This window comes from Bradysia coprophila, chromosome III (assembly GCF_014529535.1).
Source record: "Bradysia coprophila strain Holo2 chromosome III, BU_Bcop_v1, whole genome shotgun sequence".
NCBI lineage: Eukaryota > Metazoa > Arthropoda > Insecta > Diptera > Sciaridae > Bradysia > Bradysia coprophila.
This window is the reverse complement of record NC_050736.1, coordinates 1,345,985-1,363,408: the sequence shown is the minus strand read 5'-3', so window position 1 is coordinate 1,363,408 and position 17,424 is coordinate 1,345,985. Positions and strand designations below refer to the sequence as shown.

Genomic DNA, 17,424 nt, shown 5'->3' with positions numbered 1-17,424 from the left:
AAAAACTTTATTCAAAACACTCAATATATTTAGAACACCAAAAACACTGACGAAAGACGAACACAATTAAGCTTCCGTCTCCTGTTCATCTAATTCCTGTTTGATTTCTTCAGGAGATCGTAAATCTATCGCAAATTTCTTACGTTCAATCGGCTGTCCACTGTCCTTTGCCAATTGTTCTTCCTCTTTCACCCTTTTGGAATACTCTTGAAACGATGCCGCCAATGCGTATGTCAATTTACGAGCCAGAGCTCTGGAGGTAAAAGAGAATTTTCTTGTTTAAGTACACAAAAGTCTGTACCACGATTCACGAAACAAACCTGCTATCACAAACAAATGCATGAACTTCGAACGGATTTTCGTCCCTTAAATTGTAATTTTCCTTGACGATGATCATGGCAAATACTCGTGTGTATACCAGATCCTGAACACCGTACGATATTGTGTCGATTGCATATTTCCAACTTTTGTTACCACTTTTGTGGGCGGTCTCGATTATTACACCGTCTAATGCAACGGTTAAATTGCAGAGAGGTAGAATTTTGTTTGGCGGTAGATTTTTCGCTATTGTGACCTGATGAAAATAGAATTTTGTTTGATTGTCTTGAAACGCTGACGAAATGATGACCATTAATTTTACTTACTAAATGATCGACCGGTCGTCGTGTATGCTTAATTCCCCATAGTCCTTTGGCATGTTCGCTTCCTAAGTATTTGACCTTAAATTGAAAGTCCTTATCATTAGAGGCAACATCGATCATTATATGAACTAGATTTCCCTGATGTCAATCTCTAATCATAACTTCCAATGATATCCATCTTAGACGCTCTCTAATTTATCAGTTTCTATTTGACGCCCTTATTAACCTGTCATCTGCTATCGATAATGACGACAAAAATAAAGACAAGCTCTGGGTAGGATTGTCATTTATATAGTAAAATGCATGATAAATAAATTGAAGTACAAGATTTGCAATCAACAGATTAAAGATACTTTGATCGAAGCAATAGACTCGATTGTAATCCTGATCATATGCTTGCTTGATTTATTTAGTGTTTGTATACTTTTATGGTTATTTCGCTTGATTATCGGTAGGTTAATAAAAATGGTATCGGCAGTGCGTGTTCGTCCTCTAGTTGGACACGAAGTGACCAGATGTTACAAGGATATTGTGGTAAAAACTCCAAAAGATCGCCAAATCGACGTGCAAAGTAGCACAAAAACATACGACATATACACATTCGATGTGTTCGGCCAGGTGGAAACACAAGAGATGAATATTCATCTATCGCTATTCATCTGTTATTGATAACGACGACAAAAATAATGACAGGCTCTAGGTAATATGGTCTTTTATACAGTAAAATGCATGTTAAAGAAATTGAAGTACAAGATTTGAAATCAACCATTGATCGATGGAAGTAATAGACCAGATAACAATACTAGTCATATGCTTGCCGTCTGTAACAGGTTAATTTCCACCAATACACCAATACTCTACGTAATGAACACGAACCATCACTACTCTTGCTAGCCTAATTTTGGTCAACAAATGATTAAATTGGTTATCTTTAGCAAGCTGATAGAAGAAGCAAGTGCCTATGTTGTAGGAATGAATTCGATTATTATTTTAGTTAGCTGCGACCGTAATATAAAGAATAATGAATAACAATGACGGTTCATACAAGGTGTGTGTGCAATGCACTTTTCATCGTAATTTTTCTTTTCCGGAGTTCCTACATGTAAAACTACGACGTAGAATATGGTTACCATTGTATAGATAGTCATAGGGGAGGCGTTCATAGAAATTAATGGACAAATTCTTAGTGTTACAATAATAATGTTGAATGGAACCATCGAGATTATTTCGAAATATTTTTTGTTATACAATGCTGGCTATTTGTTTTGTTCGATGGCCTGGCCAGTATGTGTATGGTAAAAAGTGTTATGCATCGCTAATTTAAGCGGAAGTTAATTAAAATTTTAGTTATCTACCATAATATACATCGCAGTTTACGTTGAAAATATATTGCTATGGCTCACCATACCACGGATTCGTTGCTTTTGCAAAAAACAAAAAACTAGTCCAACTCGACATATTCAAATTTATTGGGAAAGTGAATTTTATCGATAATTTAAACGCAGTTTTCTACTACCGTCTCGATTAACTCACATTTTATATGTACGTTTTAACTGGTTACCGATACGAGTTTTAGCGACTACAAATTCATAAGACGAATGAATGCCATGTCTTACCTTAAATGTGATTGGTAAGTCCTTTGAGGCAATATAAGTGTCCTCCGTTACATCTGTTTCAGCCATATTTACCTAAATGCAAACGAAGAGGTAAGGTTAAGCGAATTTAAATTCAATCAATGAACGGAAGTAATGGATTAAAAAGTATTCACTCATCAAAAAACATTTTAATAGAATACATTGCTGATATTCTATGTCCCGTAAAATCAGTTCAAATTTTCAGAAAAAAATGTAAAATTAGGATACGAGGCGAGCTGAGAAACTAATTCAGGTGAAAGGTTCTAACAAAGCCGTTAGGTATTTACAGCATGGAATTTTACAAAAAATAAATTTTTTTGGGTGGAGCAGTTCTGAGTTTTATTCCGACAATCAGAAGTTTGTATAATTTTATAAAATTAATTTTACACCAAAAACCTTTCATTTCTTCAATAAAGCATTTTCTTCGGTGCCCTCAGCATGTAACATAAGATTATCCATACATGAGACGAACAATCGAGGTTTTCTAATGGTTGCACTTGTCAATAATTTGCAACCTATTCTTCCAGATAAGTAATAGTGACCTCACAACATGACGCGAGGATGATAATAGTTATTTATGTATCTGTTGTAGATGGTAGATTAAAGGCAATTTCTCGAGTTGTAGCCCGAACGAAGTGATGTAGGTAGAAGGCATGACACATATTTTACATTCTACATGTGTGGAAGACCGTACTTTTCATGTTTCAAGCACATCTTCGACGCCCTCAGCATGTAAAATCGGTTACAAAACTCGGGATAAAACTGAAAACTATCATTTTCGTGTCATTACTACCATCGGCTTCGCCTCGAATCAACCAAATTCACACGAAAACTCCAGTTTTTATCCCCTGTTATGTAATTGAGTAATACGTAACTAGGACGAAAAATGAAAACGTCGGCTTCACCGGCTCGCCTTCATCTCGGATCAACAAACTTCACGAGAAAACTCGAATTTTCAACTTTTCCCTCCTTGTGACGTAAATTTCTATTTCGTCCAACTCTCATCTTCTATTTTCATTGCATATAAATAGCCCTGTCCCTGTCATTGATTCTTTTTTTTATGACTAATCATTTGTGTATTTATATGCCACCGATAAGAATTTTTAATGTTCAAAGTTTTTACATTGAATTTTATATTGAACTATAAAGTCGTTATATCGTGTTTATAATACAAAGTTGATTTGATGTTTTTTTTTATCATAAACCGTGTACCTTTTCATACTTTTATCACAGAATTGATAACGAAATATATTTAGAAAATGTAATAGCTTGACTAAATAGTGCTTATTCCATTGGAGTCTATTAAAATGTTTTAAATAGTCACTCCATTAACTCAATTAATGAGAGGACGATTTCTGTTTGACACCATCACTTTATTCATTTTTCATACCTTCTTCGTATATCGTTCAACACATTTAAATTTTCCACCACCAGAACTTTTTATATTCTGGCATTCAGTTCACGCAAATCCTATCACGAACTAAACCACTGTGTTTTTATCGCAAAACTTTTTTCACCCGCACTTCATTACAATCAGAGTGTTACTAATCGCGCGGAAAACAATTTACCGAAATATTATCAGCAGCGCTCTATCCACCTGAGCACAATATTTAATTAACTCATGCGATGAGTAATCGTTCCTTTAAACAAATTAAAATAAAAATAAAACCGTAATTCCTATATTCAGTTACGAAAGGAAACGTACCACCTGTTTGGCTAAGAGCACACGTTAGACTATACAAGAGAATATTTTATAGCCACTTGTTATGTGGTTGAAAGGTATAAACTAACTTTTTATTTTGTTTCTGATTGTCTGCTGTTTTTTTTGTGTACTCATGTATGGACTTTGTTACATTGAAATGATTAAAACGATAGCCCATAAATGGTTCATTGAGATTGGTTCATTCAGTTCATTTTATTTCCATATCAATGGAAATGTATATAAAAGCTACGAATGAGCTTAACGGCTCGTTATAGTTCAAAAAAAGTCTATGGTTGTTTGAGTCACAGTTTAGACATTTTGTGAGCATTTCGAAGCGAAATCGTGAATGTTGATTACAATAACCGCCGTTTGAACGTGACATCAAAGAGTTAAAACTGTATATAAAAACATTGTGTATTATATACGTTACTACTATAGTCGCGAACAGGTAATAAAAATTTTAAATGTTTATTTGACGTCGTTCAGTTCAGAAAATGCTGTATACAAAACAATGATTCTTTTTTGTTTTATTTTTTAAATATTTTTTCTCGCTTTTTTATTGTGTTTTGGGCTGATAACAAAGAACAGAAATTTGTATAATGTTTTCAACATAAACAAGAACATGTAATGACCGAGGCAATGACTACGGTTGGTTAATGGTTTTATTGTGGCTATTCAGAGATCAAAGTTTTTAATAAAGAAGTTTTTAAATGGAGCGGTTTTTTCGATGGTTATATGCATAAAGGTAAACATAAAGCATTATTTAGACCGAGGGGGTAAGTCGTGCGATCCTTATTTGCTCAGCTGTTACTCTACACTTATTCCTTAATTCTGAATTTCCTGTCATTTGTATTTGTACCCACTCGGCATTTACTCAGATTTACACAAATTTATAGAATCCGTTAGCATTTACGTGCATTTTTTCTGCATTTACTTTTATCTTCTCACAGAATTTCCCAGAGTCTATAGTCGCTTCTTCTTCGATTAACACAGGTTCAAGTAGAGTAGTTGATGAGACAGCAAATGTTCTTATTTTTGTTGAGAGTCTTAAAATTGTGAATTGTTATCAATAACGACGACAAAAATAATGAAGGCTACCATCGTGCGGAAGCATGTTCAAAGAAATGAAGTAAAAGATTTGAAATCAATCAACATGGAAAGTACTCAGATCAAATGAAGTAATAGATCCGAAAGTGAAGCCGCAAATACCATCCCGGTTAAAAATACATTTTACTGGACTAGCCACGTTATCCATTCAAGTAATGTAGAGCACATCAACGTGGATTCTCAATAATGATATAATTTTCGAGCATCCAGTCTAGGATATCGGATGTTGGTAAAGTATAGGTCTGTTCCAAGGTCATTTTTTGACAAGCCGAACACATCCCATCCATAGACGAAATAGCCAAAACTTTTGTTGGCAAAAGCGTTAAGGATATATGGCTCTTAGGCTAGTTTTTGACTGTATGAAAAAAAAAATATTGTCGGCTACGGAAAACCTTGACCCCCTCAAAATATTGTGCCATTAAATGCATCTCAAATATATATTTTTTTAAATTTTTTCACGCAGCTTTAGCGTGGATAAAAATCATTGCAGTTTTTTGAAAAAAAATTTTGTATGGGAAAGTTGCTCTTTACTGAATTTTCTCCACCGCCAAGGCTGAATGAAAAAATAAAAAAAATATATATTTGAGATGCATTTAATGGTACAATATTTTGAGGGGGTCAAGGTTTTCCGTAGCCGACAAATGTTTTTTTCATACAAAAAAAAACTAGCCTAATGGCTCTTGGCTCTGTGGATGCTCTTGGTTTTCGGTTTGTCAAAAAATTACCTTGGATAAAGGTATATTCCAATTATTTGTTAAGGCGTCATTCAAAAAAGACTTTCTGTTTTTTCCCGGATTTTTCAGAGTTCCTCGCGTTTTTCCTGTACCTTATAACATTACAGTCACAATTTGGCGTCCCTCCCTCCATCCCTAAAGAGCGGAAGGATGTCTAATGATTGTGGGTTGTAATTGATACGTTCTTTCACATTTCTGTATTTTTATTTTCCGATGAAATAATGACTGCCGTCGGGTATTTCTTGGTTCACAAATAAAAAATTGTCTTTTACAAATATTTTAAATCACTTTTATCATTATAAAGTTGGAATTGATGGAAATATTGGTAAAAAGAATTATTTTTAACGCTCAACCGAAAACTAATAACGTTAGTTTACTACCATCCAATGTTTGCTTCAAATATATCACAGTCTTCTCTTCGTTGTACTTCAGCCGATGGAAGCTGAGCAGCTGGTGTTATCGTTCTCCAATAATTTCGGCAGATTTCCAGTGAAAGGGGAAATTCAGTTAAAATATTTATTTGGAATCACACAAAAATGACAAAAAATAGATTTTAGAATAAATAAATAAATAAATAAATTAGATAATAAATAACTGAAATAAATAAATTAAATTAATTTTCTAATAAAAATCCATTCATTAACCTTTCACGGACGGCAATCCCTAATTACCAAATTTTTCTTATCTTTTAATTCATTAATTTTGAAATGTATTCTGCCGTATAAGATACCTCATTAGCCAGATCTCATCTCTTATGTTACCATAGTTGTTGATAACAGGCGATATCACCGTCCGTAAAAGGTGGTTGTATGGATTGCTCACTTAACCAGGAATGAAAAGTTTAGTTTGAGTATGAAGTTTGTTGATCCGAGTCAATAAAATTACACAAAAACATTACTTTCCATTTTAATCCCGAGTTACGGATAGAGGATTCTACATGCGTCGAGATAAGTGCTTAGAACATGAAAAGTACAGTCTTCGACGCATATAGCATGTATAAAATTTTCTTGTTTTTGGATATTGTCATTTTGACTAGTTGGATTTTATAGCTACTGTGGGCTACAAAATTTTCACTCGTCAAAATAAAAATGACCAAACATCGATCTGCACTTATCGTAGGATATTTATATAATTTAAAAAAAAAATGCAAAACAGCTCATACTCAACCGTACATATTTAGTAAAGTCTCTTGCTCTTTTAATATAAAAGAACAATTGACAATCAGAAAAATATGAAAAGCTTAAATATGGTATTCGCATTCGTGTCGTACCGAAAAGCAATAAGATAGAACGTTCCCAAAAAACAATTTTTATGGCAATTTGTATACAGATCTAAAATGTGTCCTTTCGATCGCAAAAAGTCTTTCCGATTTATTCTTAACATCTAAATGTGCTGAGACTACTTTCGATGAGCAAATGGAGCGCTATAAGGATGTGTGTATGGGGCATTGCTCTCAGTAGTTTGCTCGTCAAACGATCGCTTCCAGTAACCGCCACCACTATTCCACCCCTCGTCATGTTCATCATAATGATGCTGGTGCTGGGCATTTTCGTAGTAAATAACCTATGAAATACATACCATTAAATCAGGACAGAAGAATTAATTTTTTTATTATCAGCTGTACCTTTTGCGGGGAATGTCCTCGTTTCAGATCGATCCAGAACTTAGCGATATTAAGAAATAGGCCAATCAGTGCAACGATAAAGAATTTCACTTGTAAATGGGTTGCAAAGAGTTTCAGGAACAGTTCGATTTTGGCTTTCAACACGGCGCCAATGAGCAATAGTTTCATAAGTGCCTTACGCTTCTTCTTTTTTCCTTTTTTGTGTCCACGCAGAGCTGGAATCGTATTAAATTTGAGTTAATATTGATAATTTAACAGACGACAATCAGTCCCAGTCCCATATTTTCACACTCGAAGCTCACACATTACATGCTATAAAACAAAAAAAAACAAAAACACTTTTAATAACGTTAACATCTCGTGTAGTTATGTAGAACATTGGAAGTCATTGATGGTACAAACAGTACAGAACTGTTCTCATTTTTGCATATTTATGTTAAGTCATTTTTGGTTAAATAAGTCCTTACGTCGCTACGCTAAAATGTTTATCATATAAACACGTCATACCTAATTTGATATACTTAAGTATGAAACCGCATTTCTTTTGAAGTAATTTAAACTTTTTCGACACCAAATGGACAACTTTATTTCCCAATAAGATGCCAAATCTTGGAATGCCATCTAAACGATTCAATGCACAAAAAAAATTTCAAATTAATAATTTTTGATTCAATCAATATAAAGGCTCTGTAAATGATGTGACGATGACATACGGAAATGGTATAGATTTTACGATTGATGCATTCGATGTATGTATGAGCAATTTTAAAAGGAAAATCCAAACTACTTGAAACGGATGATGTCGAAATCGCCTTTTGAATGAAAAATGGTTACGAAAAAAAAATTAGTTCGAAATATTAAGTGACGAAATGGTATTAAAAGATCTTTTGAAAGATGAAGAGTTTGAATAGGATGTCACAACCAACATGCTATCGGTGTGGCTATAATGTGAAAACAAAATTTTCTACCAGTTAGAAAATGAGTTCAAATATTTTACAAGCAACAAGCTTCATGTAATTTGATTGTTCATGTTCAAGAAGTAGAGGAAGTTACAGATTGAGATTAAGTAAATCATATCGTGATCGAGGTAAGTACGCTATCTCCCTTACAACAACATAGCTCATTGTTTAAAGCTTCATTTGATAAATACATATAACTTGTATAATAGGGGTGTGCGATGGTTCGGGGATCAGGATGGAAGGGGTCCACAAAAAATTGTTACCATCCCTAGTTGTCAAAAAGTATTTTTTATATTTTTTAAAATTCATTAACAACTTGCGCAAATTCACTGAAGCTGAATTTGCGACTACTGGTAAAATCTCATATTTCGACCTCTACCAACAATATGTTGCGAGATATTTTTTGCCCTAATTAGTGTTTTTCTACTAATTAGAGTACAATAAAACGGAAAATGTTTAAATTGGAAACATTTGGCCGAAGCATTATGTTTGGTGTGTCGTCAAAGTTCGACAACTATGAAAAATTGAGTTAATTTTAAACTTGAAAATTCTATAATCGACATAGAAAATTATTCGATTATTACTCAAATGGGCTTAAATTGTTGGGAATGTTGCCGGCTATCCAAAAAAGAAGAGTTTTTGAAAATCGTCTATGAAATGCGTGTGGTGTGACTGTTTGTTTTGCCCAAAATTGAGGAAAAAATCCTCAACGGAGAAAATCGATTTTTTTGAAAACGTGTGAAAAGCATTGTTTTTGCCTAAAATAATTTAATTTAAAGTTTGTGGGCACTTTAGAGTCGAAAAAATTAAAATCCGTGATTTTTCAAACGTTTTCAAAAAAATCGATTTTTTCCGTTGAGGAATTTTGCCTCAATTTTGGGCCAAACAAACAGTCACACCACACACATTCACAGACGATTTTCAAAAACTGTTCTTTTTGGATAGCCGGCAACATTCCCAACAATTTAACCCCATTTGAGCAATAATCGAATAATTTTATATGTCGATTATAGAATTTTCAAGTTTAAAATTTACTCGATTTTTCATAGTTGGCGAACTTTGAGGACACACCAAACATAATGCTTCTGCCAAATTTTTCCAATTTAAAAATTTTCTGTTTTATTGGACTCTAATTAGTAGAAAAACACTAATTAGGGCAAAAACTATCTCGCAACATATTGTTGGTAGAGGTCGAAATATTAGATTTTACCAGTAGTCGCAAATTCAGCTTCAGTGAATTTGCGCAAGTTGTTAATGAATTTTAAAAAAATTTTAAAATCACTTTTTGACATCTAGGATGGTAAGAATTTTTTGTGTACCCCTTCCATCCTGATCTCCGAACCATCGCACACCCCTATTGTATAACATTTCGATCTTATTGGCACTTCACAGAGAAAAAAGTCGGATTAAATGTTTAATCTACGGAAAGATTACGAACATTTTAAATTTTTCTAAAGATTTCATTTCAATCTTTTTTCAAAGATTACAAAAATAAAATCTTTTGATAGATTACGTTTCGGATTAAAATGGCTAAAATTGATAGAAGTAGTGAGAAGTGAAGTTAAATATAGAACATTTTGCCACGATTTTTTTTTTTTTTCAAAGTATAACAACGATGGTATCTAGAGTTTATGATTAGAAGCTAGTAGATGGTAGATGTGTAATTTTTTGTGCAAGCTAGCAACATCATTAACAAAGTTATATGGAAAAATGAGATGACAACTCGCGTGATCTTTGTTAATGCTCATAGAAAAGTGACGACCTCTATACTGTGCTTCTCGAGTGCCAATAAATTTCTCTGTAGAAGAAACAGCTGTTAACAGATTTTAATATATCATGTTGAGTCATATATTATCGACTAGTGCTGTCCTATACTGTAAAATCGAAAGTTTAAAAATTACGTTATAGAAACGCCTAGTAGTAACAACCTGCTATCGACAACGACGCCAAAGAATAAGCAATGAGCGCTGGATGTTTATCTCTTATAAGCACAATGTCTGATAAGATTATTGAAGTAATAGATTTTATGTATCACACCGTAGTCTAATCATACATAGACTGGTGTACGAAAAAAGGTGGTCCCGACACCTGTTTGTATGAGATACACATTCCGTACAATTTTATGGCGAGTTTTTTTACTAATAGATTTAAATTGTTCTCGCTAATTTGCCCACCAATTTAGTAGGGAAGAGCTCACACTATCAAATATTACGTATTTCATGTCAGGACCACAAATGTTAAGTAATTATGTTTGTAATATACTGACTAGGTATGATCAGTCTAAGTATCAGCCAATAAGAGCAAATGAAGTAATAGATTTATTGGAGTTTTGTTGCGATACGCTTTGTCGTTTCAAATAGGTTACTGATAAAAAGAATTGTAACAAAGTTTAAAAAAGGAAAAGCAGCAAAGGCCACAGATTGATTAGATTAAACTCGATGTTCAGATATTATTTTGGGTTCATTCCCAAAATATAATCAAACTGTATAGTTAAATCGATCCTGCTTTCGCGTCAAAATGTATTCTTTTAAATAGAAACTGATAACAAACTCGAAGAAACTTTCCTCAAGTCCAATTTGTCAAGAGGAACTGCTGAGGTTTTGCCATAAAATTATGCTACCATGATAATCTAAAAGTTTACTACGTTCATGTAATGAAATGATAGTGCCATTTCCACCTTATGTAAAATGTCCATGTAGTCTGATTTAGTGCAATTCGGTAAAATGTAAATGTTTGATTGTAAGGATGTACTTTGTGTATAATATAAAATGTCGATGGTGATGTCAAATTACGTTCCGTCAATGTTACCTCGTCTGCGTTTGAAGATAATTTTCCAACACTTTTTTTGGATAAGTTTAAGTTTTTTCACGCCCAGAATAGATAATGTATGACCCAATTTCAGTCCAAATGCTCCTAAATAGAAAGAGTCAAAAGTTTTTTTTTTCGTTTATCTCTACCAATACCGAATACAAGATCAAGAGTGTCTACTTGAATGATGTCGCATAGTATATGGTTTTGTGAATTGTAATGTTATTGTAATGTTATTCGTCGTAAAATGTGGTCGTTACTTTGTAAGGATGTGGATTCGAGAAGGTGTCTGTCATGTTCTTGTATTTTGTCAGAATTATTGTCTTGCAGATGGTAATATCACTTTCAACGCTACGTTCATTAGAAAACAACTAACTCAATTGTAAAACTATGTCAAACCTGTTATCAAAATTACATAAAGAATGCAGAAAAAAACCAATAAAGTTACAAAGAAAGACAAGTCAAGAATCAACACTAAAATGCAATTTAAAACATCGATTAAAATGAACTTGTGTCCATTAAAGTAGAGGCAAAAAATGCAGTCACACCAAGCCAATTAAATTTTTTCAATCATGTTACCACTCTCCATGTATACAACACAACATGTTTTATCGATGCAGACCTATCAATTGAAATCCACAAATGAGATGAGACTTACATTATCGATTTCCTTTTTTTGTCGACGGTGCAAATAGAAATAAATATGAAAAAAAAACATGCAAAATGAAACTGATTTACCACTTGAAAGCGATTGCGTGTTTTCAATAAACGCAATTAAATACCACCTTTACTTACATGTCCATTGCACTCTTGTTAACAATAAACGAAAAACATTAATTTCTAATCAAGTAAACGATGGTATTGTAATGGAATTTCATTGAAATTTTTGTTTAAAAGAAAATGCGGATATGCATCACACTACCCAAAACCCACCTCCAATGCTTCTACCATGTTTATGTTTTAATTTCAGTCCATGTTGTGGACGATGCTTAATTTTTCCACCGTGATGACCCCCCATAAAATGTTCGGGCAATGCGATCTGTCCATGTTCATGTTGATTCTGATGGCCATAGTCATCATGTGGATCGGCTTGTTGGAAGTTTATATGATATACAGTTGGCTTCTTTTTCTTCTTCTTTTTGTCGTCATCCTTTTTACGTTCAATATCATCCAGTAAATCAGCTGGAACTCTAAAATTTTCGTTAAAATAATGTTTAAGAAATGTCATTTCTTCATTGTCGTATGAGATGGACTTACTCTCTTAACGCCTGAGATACATAATTACCAACGGAATTAAGGAACGACGAATCATTTTTGGCTGTTATATGACCACTGCTAAATGCACGGGAAACTGAGGCATTTTTATTCTCGTCTGAATCAGCTGAAAAAGAAGAACATTTAATAGGGCAGATGTTGTTTGAAGACCCAAGTTGAAAGCCTCTTTGTGGCACGAGGTAATAATTTAACTCACATTTGAGTTCTCAGATATACAAACTCTACAATTGTCAAAACACCAGTTACCAAAGCTTGTTAAGAAAGATAGATAGTTAGATTAGAGTTTTGGGAGTCTTCGTTAATTGAGAAGCAGAAATCCAGATTAGATATCCTTTGCTCCCTGACCTTACGACTTCTATGAGGGAAATTTCCCTGTTTTCGATTAGCAGTCGAGTTAAGTTATATTAGCGCCAAGTGGAATTTTCCTATTGGTCGAGATAATCTACTATTTCATTCATATATGGCTATTTATCTGTTATCGATAACGACGACAAAAATAACGACAAGCACTCGGTAATATGGATGTTTAAATGCGTATTAAAAAATTGAAGTACAAGATTTGAAATCAACCGATTAAAAATTCTTTGATCGATTGAAGTAATAGATCCGATAATAATACTGGTCATATGCTTAATGTGAATTCTGCCACTAGAATCTATAGCACGAAAATTGTCTTGTTGTGGCACTTCATCTCATTTTCCCATAGAAGCCGAACCTTAGTTATATAATAAGCTGTAAGAAGGTATTTCCGTTTGGGTAAGAACTGGGTTACATTTTTAATTGAAATACAAAGTTAAAATGCGTTCCAGGCGAACATTATCCAATTGAAAAAAAGACGTGTAAATCAAACCATAAGAAATGTGTATCTTCAACTGTGTTATTGTTGCGATACGAATTGTTTTGATCATAAAACTGCAACAATTGCATAATGAGACATGCATGAAATTGATATCTCACCGTTATTTAGATATCATATACGAGCCTTAGATAAACTGAACTCAATTTTTCATATATAATGTTGCAGTGACATCATTTCTTTTTATTAGTTAATTAAGAAATTAATCTAATTCTAATATTGCGGAGATGGTACTATTGAATTCGATGAGCTTCTGCCGAAGCATATCCAGACTACTTGCAATCGCTACCTGTATTTCGGAATAGATTCAAAATCTTTATGCGGTACCGTATGCTTGTTGCTCAGATTATTATTCGCTAATATTGAAACATTTTGTTCTGTGCCATTTAGTTATGTATCTGAACTGCAAGTTTTACGACTTTCATATTCATTATTTTAACGTAGACGTAATGCAGCCGTTCTTCATACAAAAAATTATGACTTTATTGCATATTAATAAGGAAGGTATAGTTGTTAAATGGTTCACTAACTGAAACAAATCGTTTTATAATTCTACCCATCCATCATCAGTACAGGTATCAGTCATTGACAAGTTGATTGATGGATTCATTGCATTCGTTAAGGTTATAACTTCAAAACTGTAATCATGTTTTTGCACTATAATCGAAAAACAAACTTCTAAGTTAAGTGCCAGTAACTGACATTATAGAGAGCTGCCTTGAAACTACACTCAATTCATGGATAGTATTGTTCTTAATACATTCAAAGAGGCTTTGTTAACGAATGAGATGTTTCAAGCACGAGGTGGAGTCTATATTAAATTCCATCCCAGAATTGGATACTCATCTGATTATTGAAAGTCAAAGATTAAATCGCATTTTCGTTTTAATTACCATATTGGTGAAGGATTAGAAACTGTTTTCATTTATGTGTATGGTCAGTCCTGATGATCAAGTTCATAATTTCATTGCAATTTCTACAGCATATTTGTGAGCCAAATACAGATTTTCCACTAATAAAAACCAGTTCGCAAAACTTTCCTTTAAATATTGATCATCTTATTTTACTCGTTACCATATTACTCATCACATCTCATTTTAGTAACCAATTTAATTGTAATGACATTGTTACCATCACAATCCATACAATCCACGTAAACGAATTACACAGAGATGATACACGAAACCCGTGAATGTGTGGTGCGGTAAATATTGCACAGATTGGTATCGGATTAAACAATATACGGTATAAATTGGTTGAATCTTCTTGAAATAAAGATTCATCAAATGTAGTTTAGAAGTGAAGGGAATAACAAAATTGACAATAACAACCATTAACCTATTCAACTAACTATTTATTGTACCACATATACCAGTAATGTATTCATTTCGTGGTATGTTTAACCTGAATCGCATTCTAGACTCAACCAACATTCTCGTTTATTAGAATTTTCTGATAAATATGAAATTCATAGTGAAAATGTGGAAACAAAAGGTGTAAGTGCAAAAATGATTTGATTGGTAATCTTGGGTAAATTTGAAATGCTAATTTCATCTTATGAAGATACTCAGTCTTTTACGGATGATAACAATCAATAAACCTACACGAGCTATCCAACCTTTAGTCTTATATATAGAAAAATGTTTGTTAAAACAAATGCTGCGAAAGATCTTTTTTATGCCGGTGACAGGTTGAATCAACTTGAGCTGGGTTACATTCATTATTGATCATACGAGTTTACAGTTCATAATCACAATCGAACGTATATTGATTGATTGATCGATTAGAAAAGCATTCCTTTAAGTACAAATAAATTTGCGTTTTTATAATTAAGAATTTAATTTCTGAAAATTCGGAAAAGTTCCGAGTGATTTCGACAGGATTCCAAAAAATTATGATTTTTTTTGTTGAATTTTCGGAATTTTTTTCGGAATTTTTAGAATTAAAATAACCGAGGCCATCCTTGTTGGGCGCTTTTTATCTCGCTTTTCAAGTGGCTTGGTTATTGGTGATGATGATGATTTCTTAGTGATTGGTGACACTGATTATGGTTGGTTTGTAGATCAAAACAGCGTATAAAAGTGACCATCAGATCATCATTGCATTCTCATATGACTCAACATAATTTTTAATGAAAAATGTGTACGATATACGATACACATTGTTTGCGTGGATCAGCTGAAAAACAACTGAAGCAAATTCATGCCGAAATTTCACTGCCTCTAACTGTAGCTCAATTGGTTATAAAATCACCCAGGCAAGGTGAAGGTTGTAGGTTGGGGAACTACTCCTGCATCAACTTTTCATTTCCAAATTTCGTGTACACTAACACACTACTCAACATCTAAAGACAATCATATGGTACTGTAATAGTCCGTTACTAAAGCGCAACATTAAAGATATACCGAAACATTCAAAGAAGCAGTACAGTATCAGCACATACGAATCATCAATTGATTGACTAGCTGACGAATCCGATGGGTCCACATACAAACGCCCAACGAATTCAACATAATGTATGTAAAGCTGAGTACGTTCAGACCGATTACGATTTAATGGATTATCGATTATCAATGTTTTGGTTTTTTTGTTGTCGATATAGGTGTATGGAGATGTGAATATACACAACACTGTGAAACTGCTGCGCTTTTTTCTTTGAAGACAAGAAAAAACTTTCGACTTTATTCATTTGCCAAGTTTTTATAACTTTAATGGGTCTGATGAATCGAAGAGCTTTTTAATTTTAATTGCACAAAAACCAGCTTCACAAACACCAGCAGATTTTGACTAGGTCAATAGCGCAAATCGCGTTGGTTTTTTTACTGGGTCGAGTAGTAGGTTCCCGCCAAAGCTACTGTTGTTTTTATCCATGCATCTTTAGTCTAGAGATGATTTTTCTTATCAAATTCTATTGACTTCAATACAAAAATTAATGTAAAATTCCATTAAATGTGATTCTATCTGCATATCGTTTAGCTGCAGGAAGTTAAATCAGTAACATACATCGAAGAGCTGTAAAATTCCGGCATGCATTTTATACAGTAATAACAGATTAACAACATTCTATAATATTCACCATTAAAACCTCTTTCTAGATGAAGATAGAATTTGTAACAAATTTACATCGGCAAAGTGTTACAACAATTATTTCGAATAAAAACCTGTGTTTAGTCGATGTGTGTTCATATATTGCCAACATTTGGACATCATGAAAAAAAGACCGTTAAAAATCAATGTACCGTCTGGTATGTTGGTTCTGTTGTTATTCATAATTAATTCCAATAATTTATTAATAAAATCAAAAGCGTTCCATAGACATAAACACACGGCAGAGAATATTTTTTTTAACGATTTTTGTTTGAAATGCTTTGGCGAGTTATTGTTTAGAGATCACATTTTGTGTTGTAGAGTTATTATTTAGGTTCTTTTAATTTATTCATTTGGCGTCTTTGATATCACACATAAACGTGAACCGTTAAGACTGCGCCAAGCCAAACTACATAACACCAGTTTTTTTGTTGTTGTTCCTCTTTTAGAATTAATATTCATCAAAACATACTCACCAACATCGGCTCGTACTTCCGCAATAATATAACACGAAATCGTCAACAGTAAACCAAATTTCACAATCATTGTAGATTTGAAAAATGGTTTTGTTCCATAGAATCAACAATAAAAAAAAGTGTACAACGAAACCGAATTAATTTCGTATATTGAGTTGCTTCTTAAGATCGTACCAATGCTACACTGACATATCAACACACAGTACACATCAATTATTAACCCAAATACAATAATTTCTTTTCTTAAAATCCATAAATTATACGATCGAATAATAACAGAGATCTCCGCACGCACATAATACTGTATACCATGTTCAAGTTCAAGACGAAATGACGCAACCTGTTCGGTTCTCTTTTATTTTATATTAACAGCAATACGCGAAGAAAGTTGTTCTTGGACTTGGTGTACGTTCATATACCGCACAATGTAACGATTGCCGTGGTTGTGGCTGAGAGTGTTACCGACAGACTAACGCTAAAATGCAAGAAGCACAACATTTTTGGTCCCTCTTGTGTGTTGT

The 17,424-nt window shown here is 33.3% G+C and overlaps 2 protein-coding genes across 6 annotated transcripts; both read right to left on the bottom strand.

Annotated features, from left to right (window-relative positions):
* Positions 1-3: 3 nt before the first annotated feature.
* Positions 4-4,082, bottom strand: LOC119077869. 4 transcript variants are annotated; one of them, XM_037185227.1, is made up of 5 exons: positions 3,981-4,082; positions 2,258-2,329; positions 645-719; positions 321-574; positions 4-253 (listed from the first exon to the last, which is right to left on the bottom strand). In XM_037185227.1, exons 2-5 carry the CDS (start codon positions 2,321-2,323, stop codon positions 67-69), a joined length of 582 nt encoding a protein of 193 aa, XP_037041122.1. In that variant the 5' UTR covers positions 2,324-2,329; positions 3,981-4,082; the 3' UTR covers positions 4-66. The 4 variants fall into 4 exon arrangements, with proteins under 4 accessions (XP_037041122.1, XP_037041131.1, XP_037041113.1 ...); XM_037185236.1 differs by lacking the exon at positions 3,981-4,082 and adding an exon at positions 3,844-3,976; XM_037185218.1 differs by lacking the exon at positions 3,981-4,082 and adding an exon at positions 3,666-3,835.
* Positions 4,083-6,853: 2,771 nt separating this feature from the next.
* LOC119077236 lies at positions 6,854-17,381 on the bottom strand. Of its 2 annotated transcripts, XM_037184406.1 has the most exons (6): positions 16,904-17,381; positions 12,467-12,590; positions 12,143-12,399; positions 7,950-8,063; positions 7,443-7,657; positions 6,854-7,381 (listed from the first exon to the last, which is right to left on the bottom strand). In XM_037184406.1, the coding sequence occupies exons 1-6, from the start codon at positions 16,971-16,973 to the stop codon at positions 7,217-7,219; spliced, it is 945 nt and encodes a 314-aa protein (XP_037040301.1). In that variant the 5' UTR covers positions 16,974-17,381; the 3' UTR covers positions 6,854-7,216. The 2 variants fall into 2 exon arrangements, with proteins under 2 accessions (XP_037040301.1, XP_037040302.1); XM_037184407.1 differs by lacking the exon at positions 7,950-8,063 and having other exon boundaries at positions 16,904-17,380.
* Between the last annotated feature and the right edge of the window lie 43 nt (positions 17,382-17,424).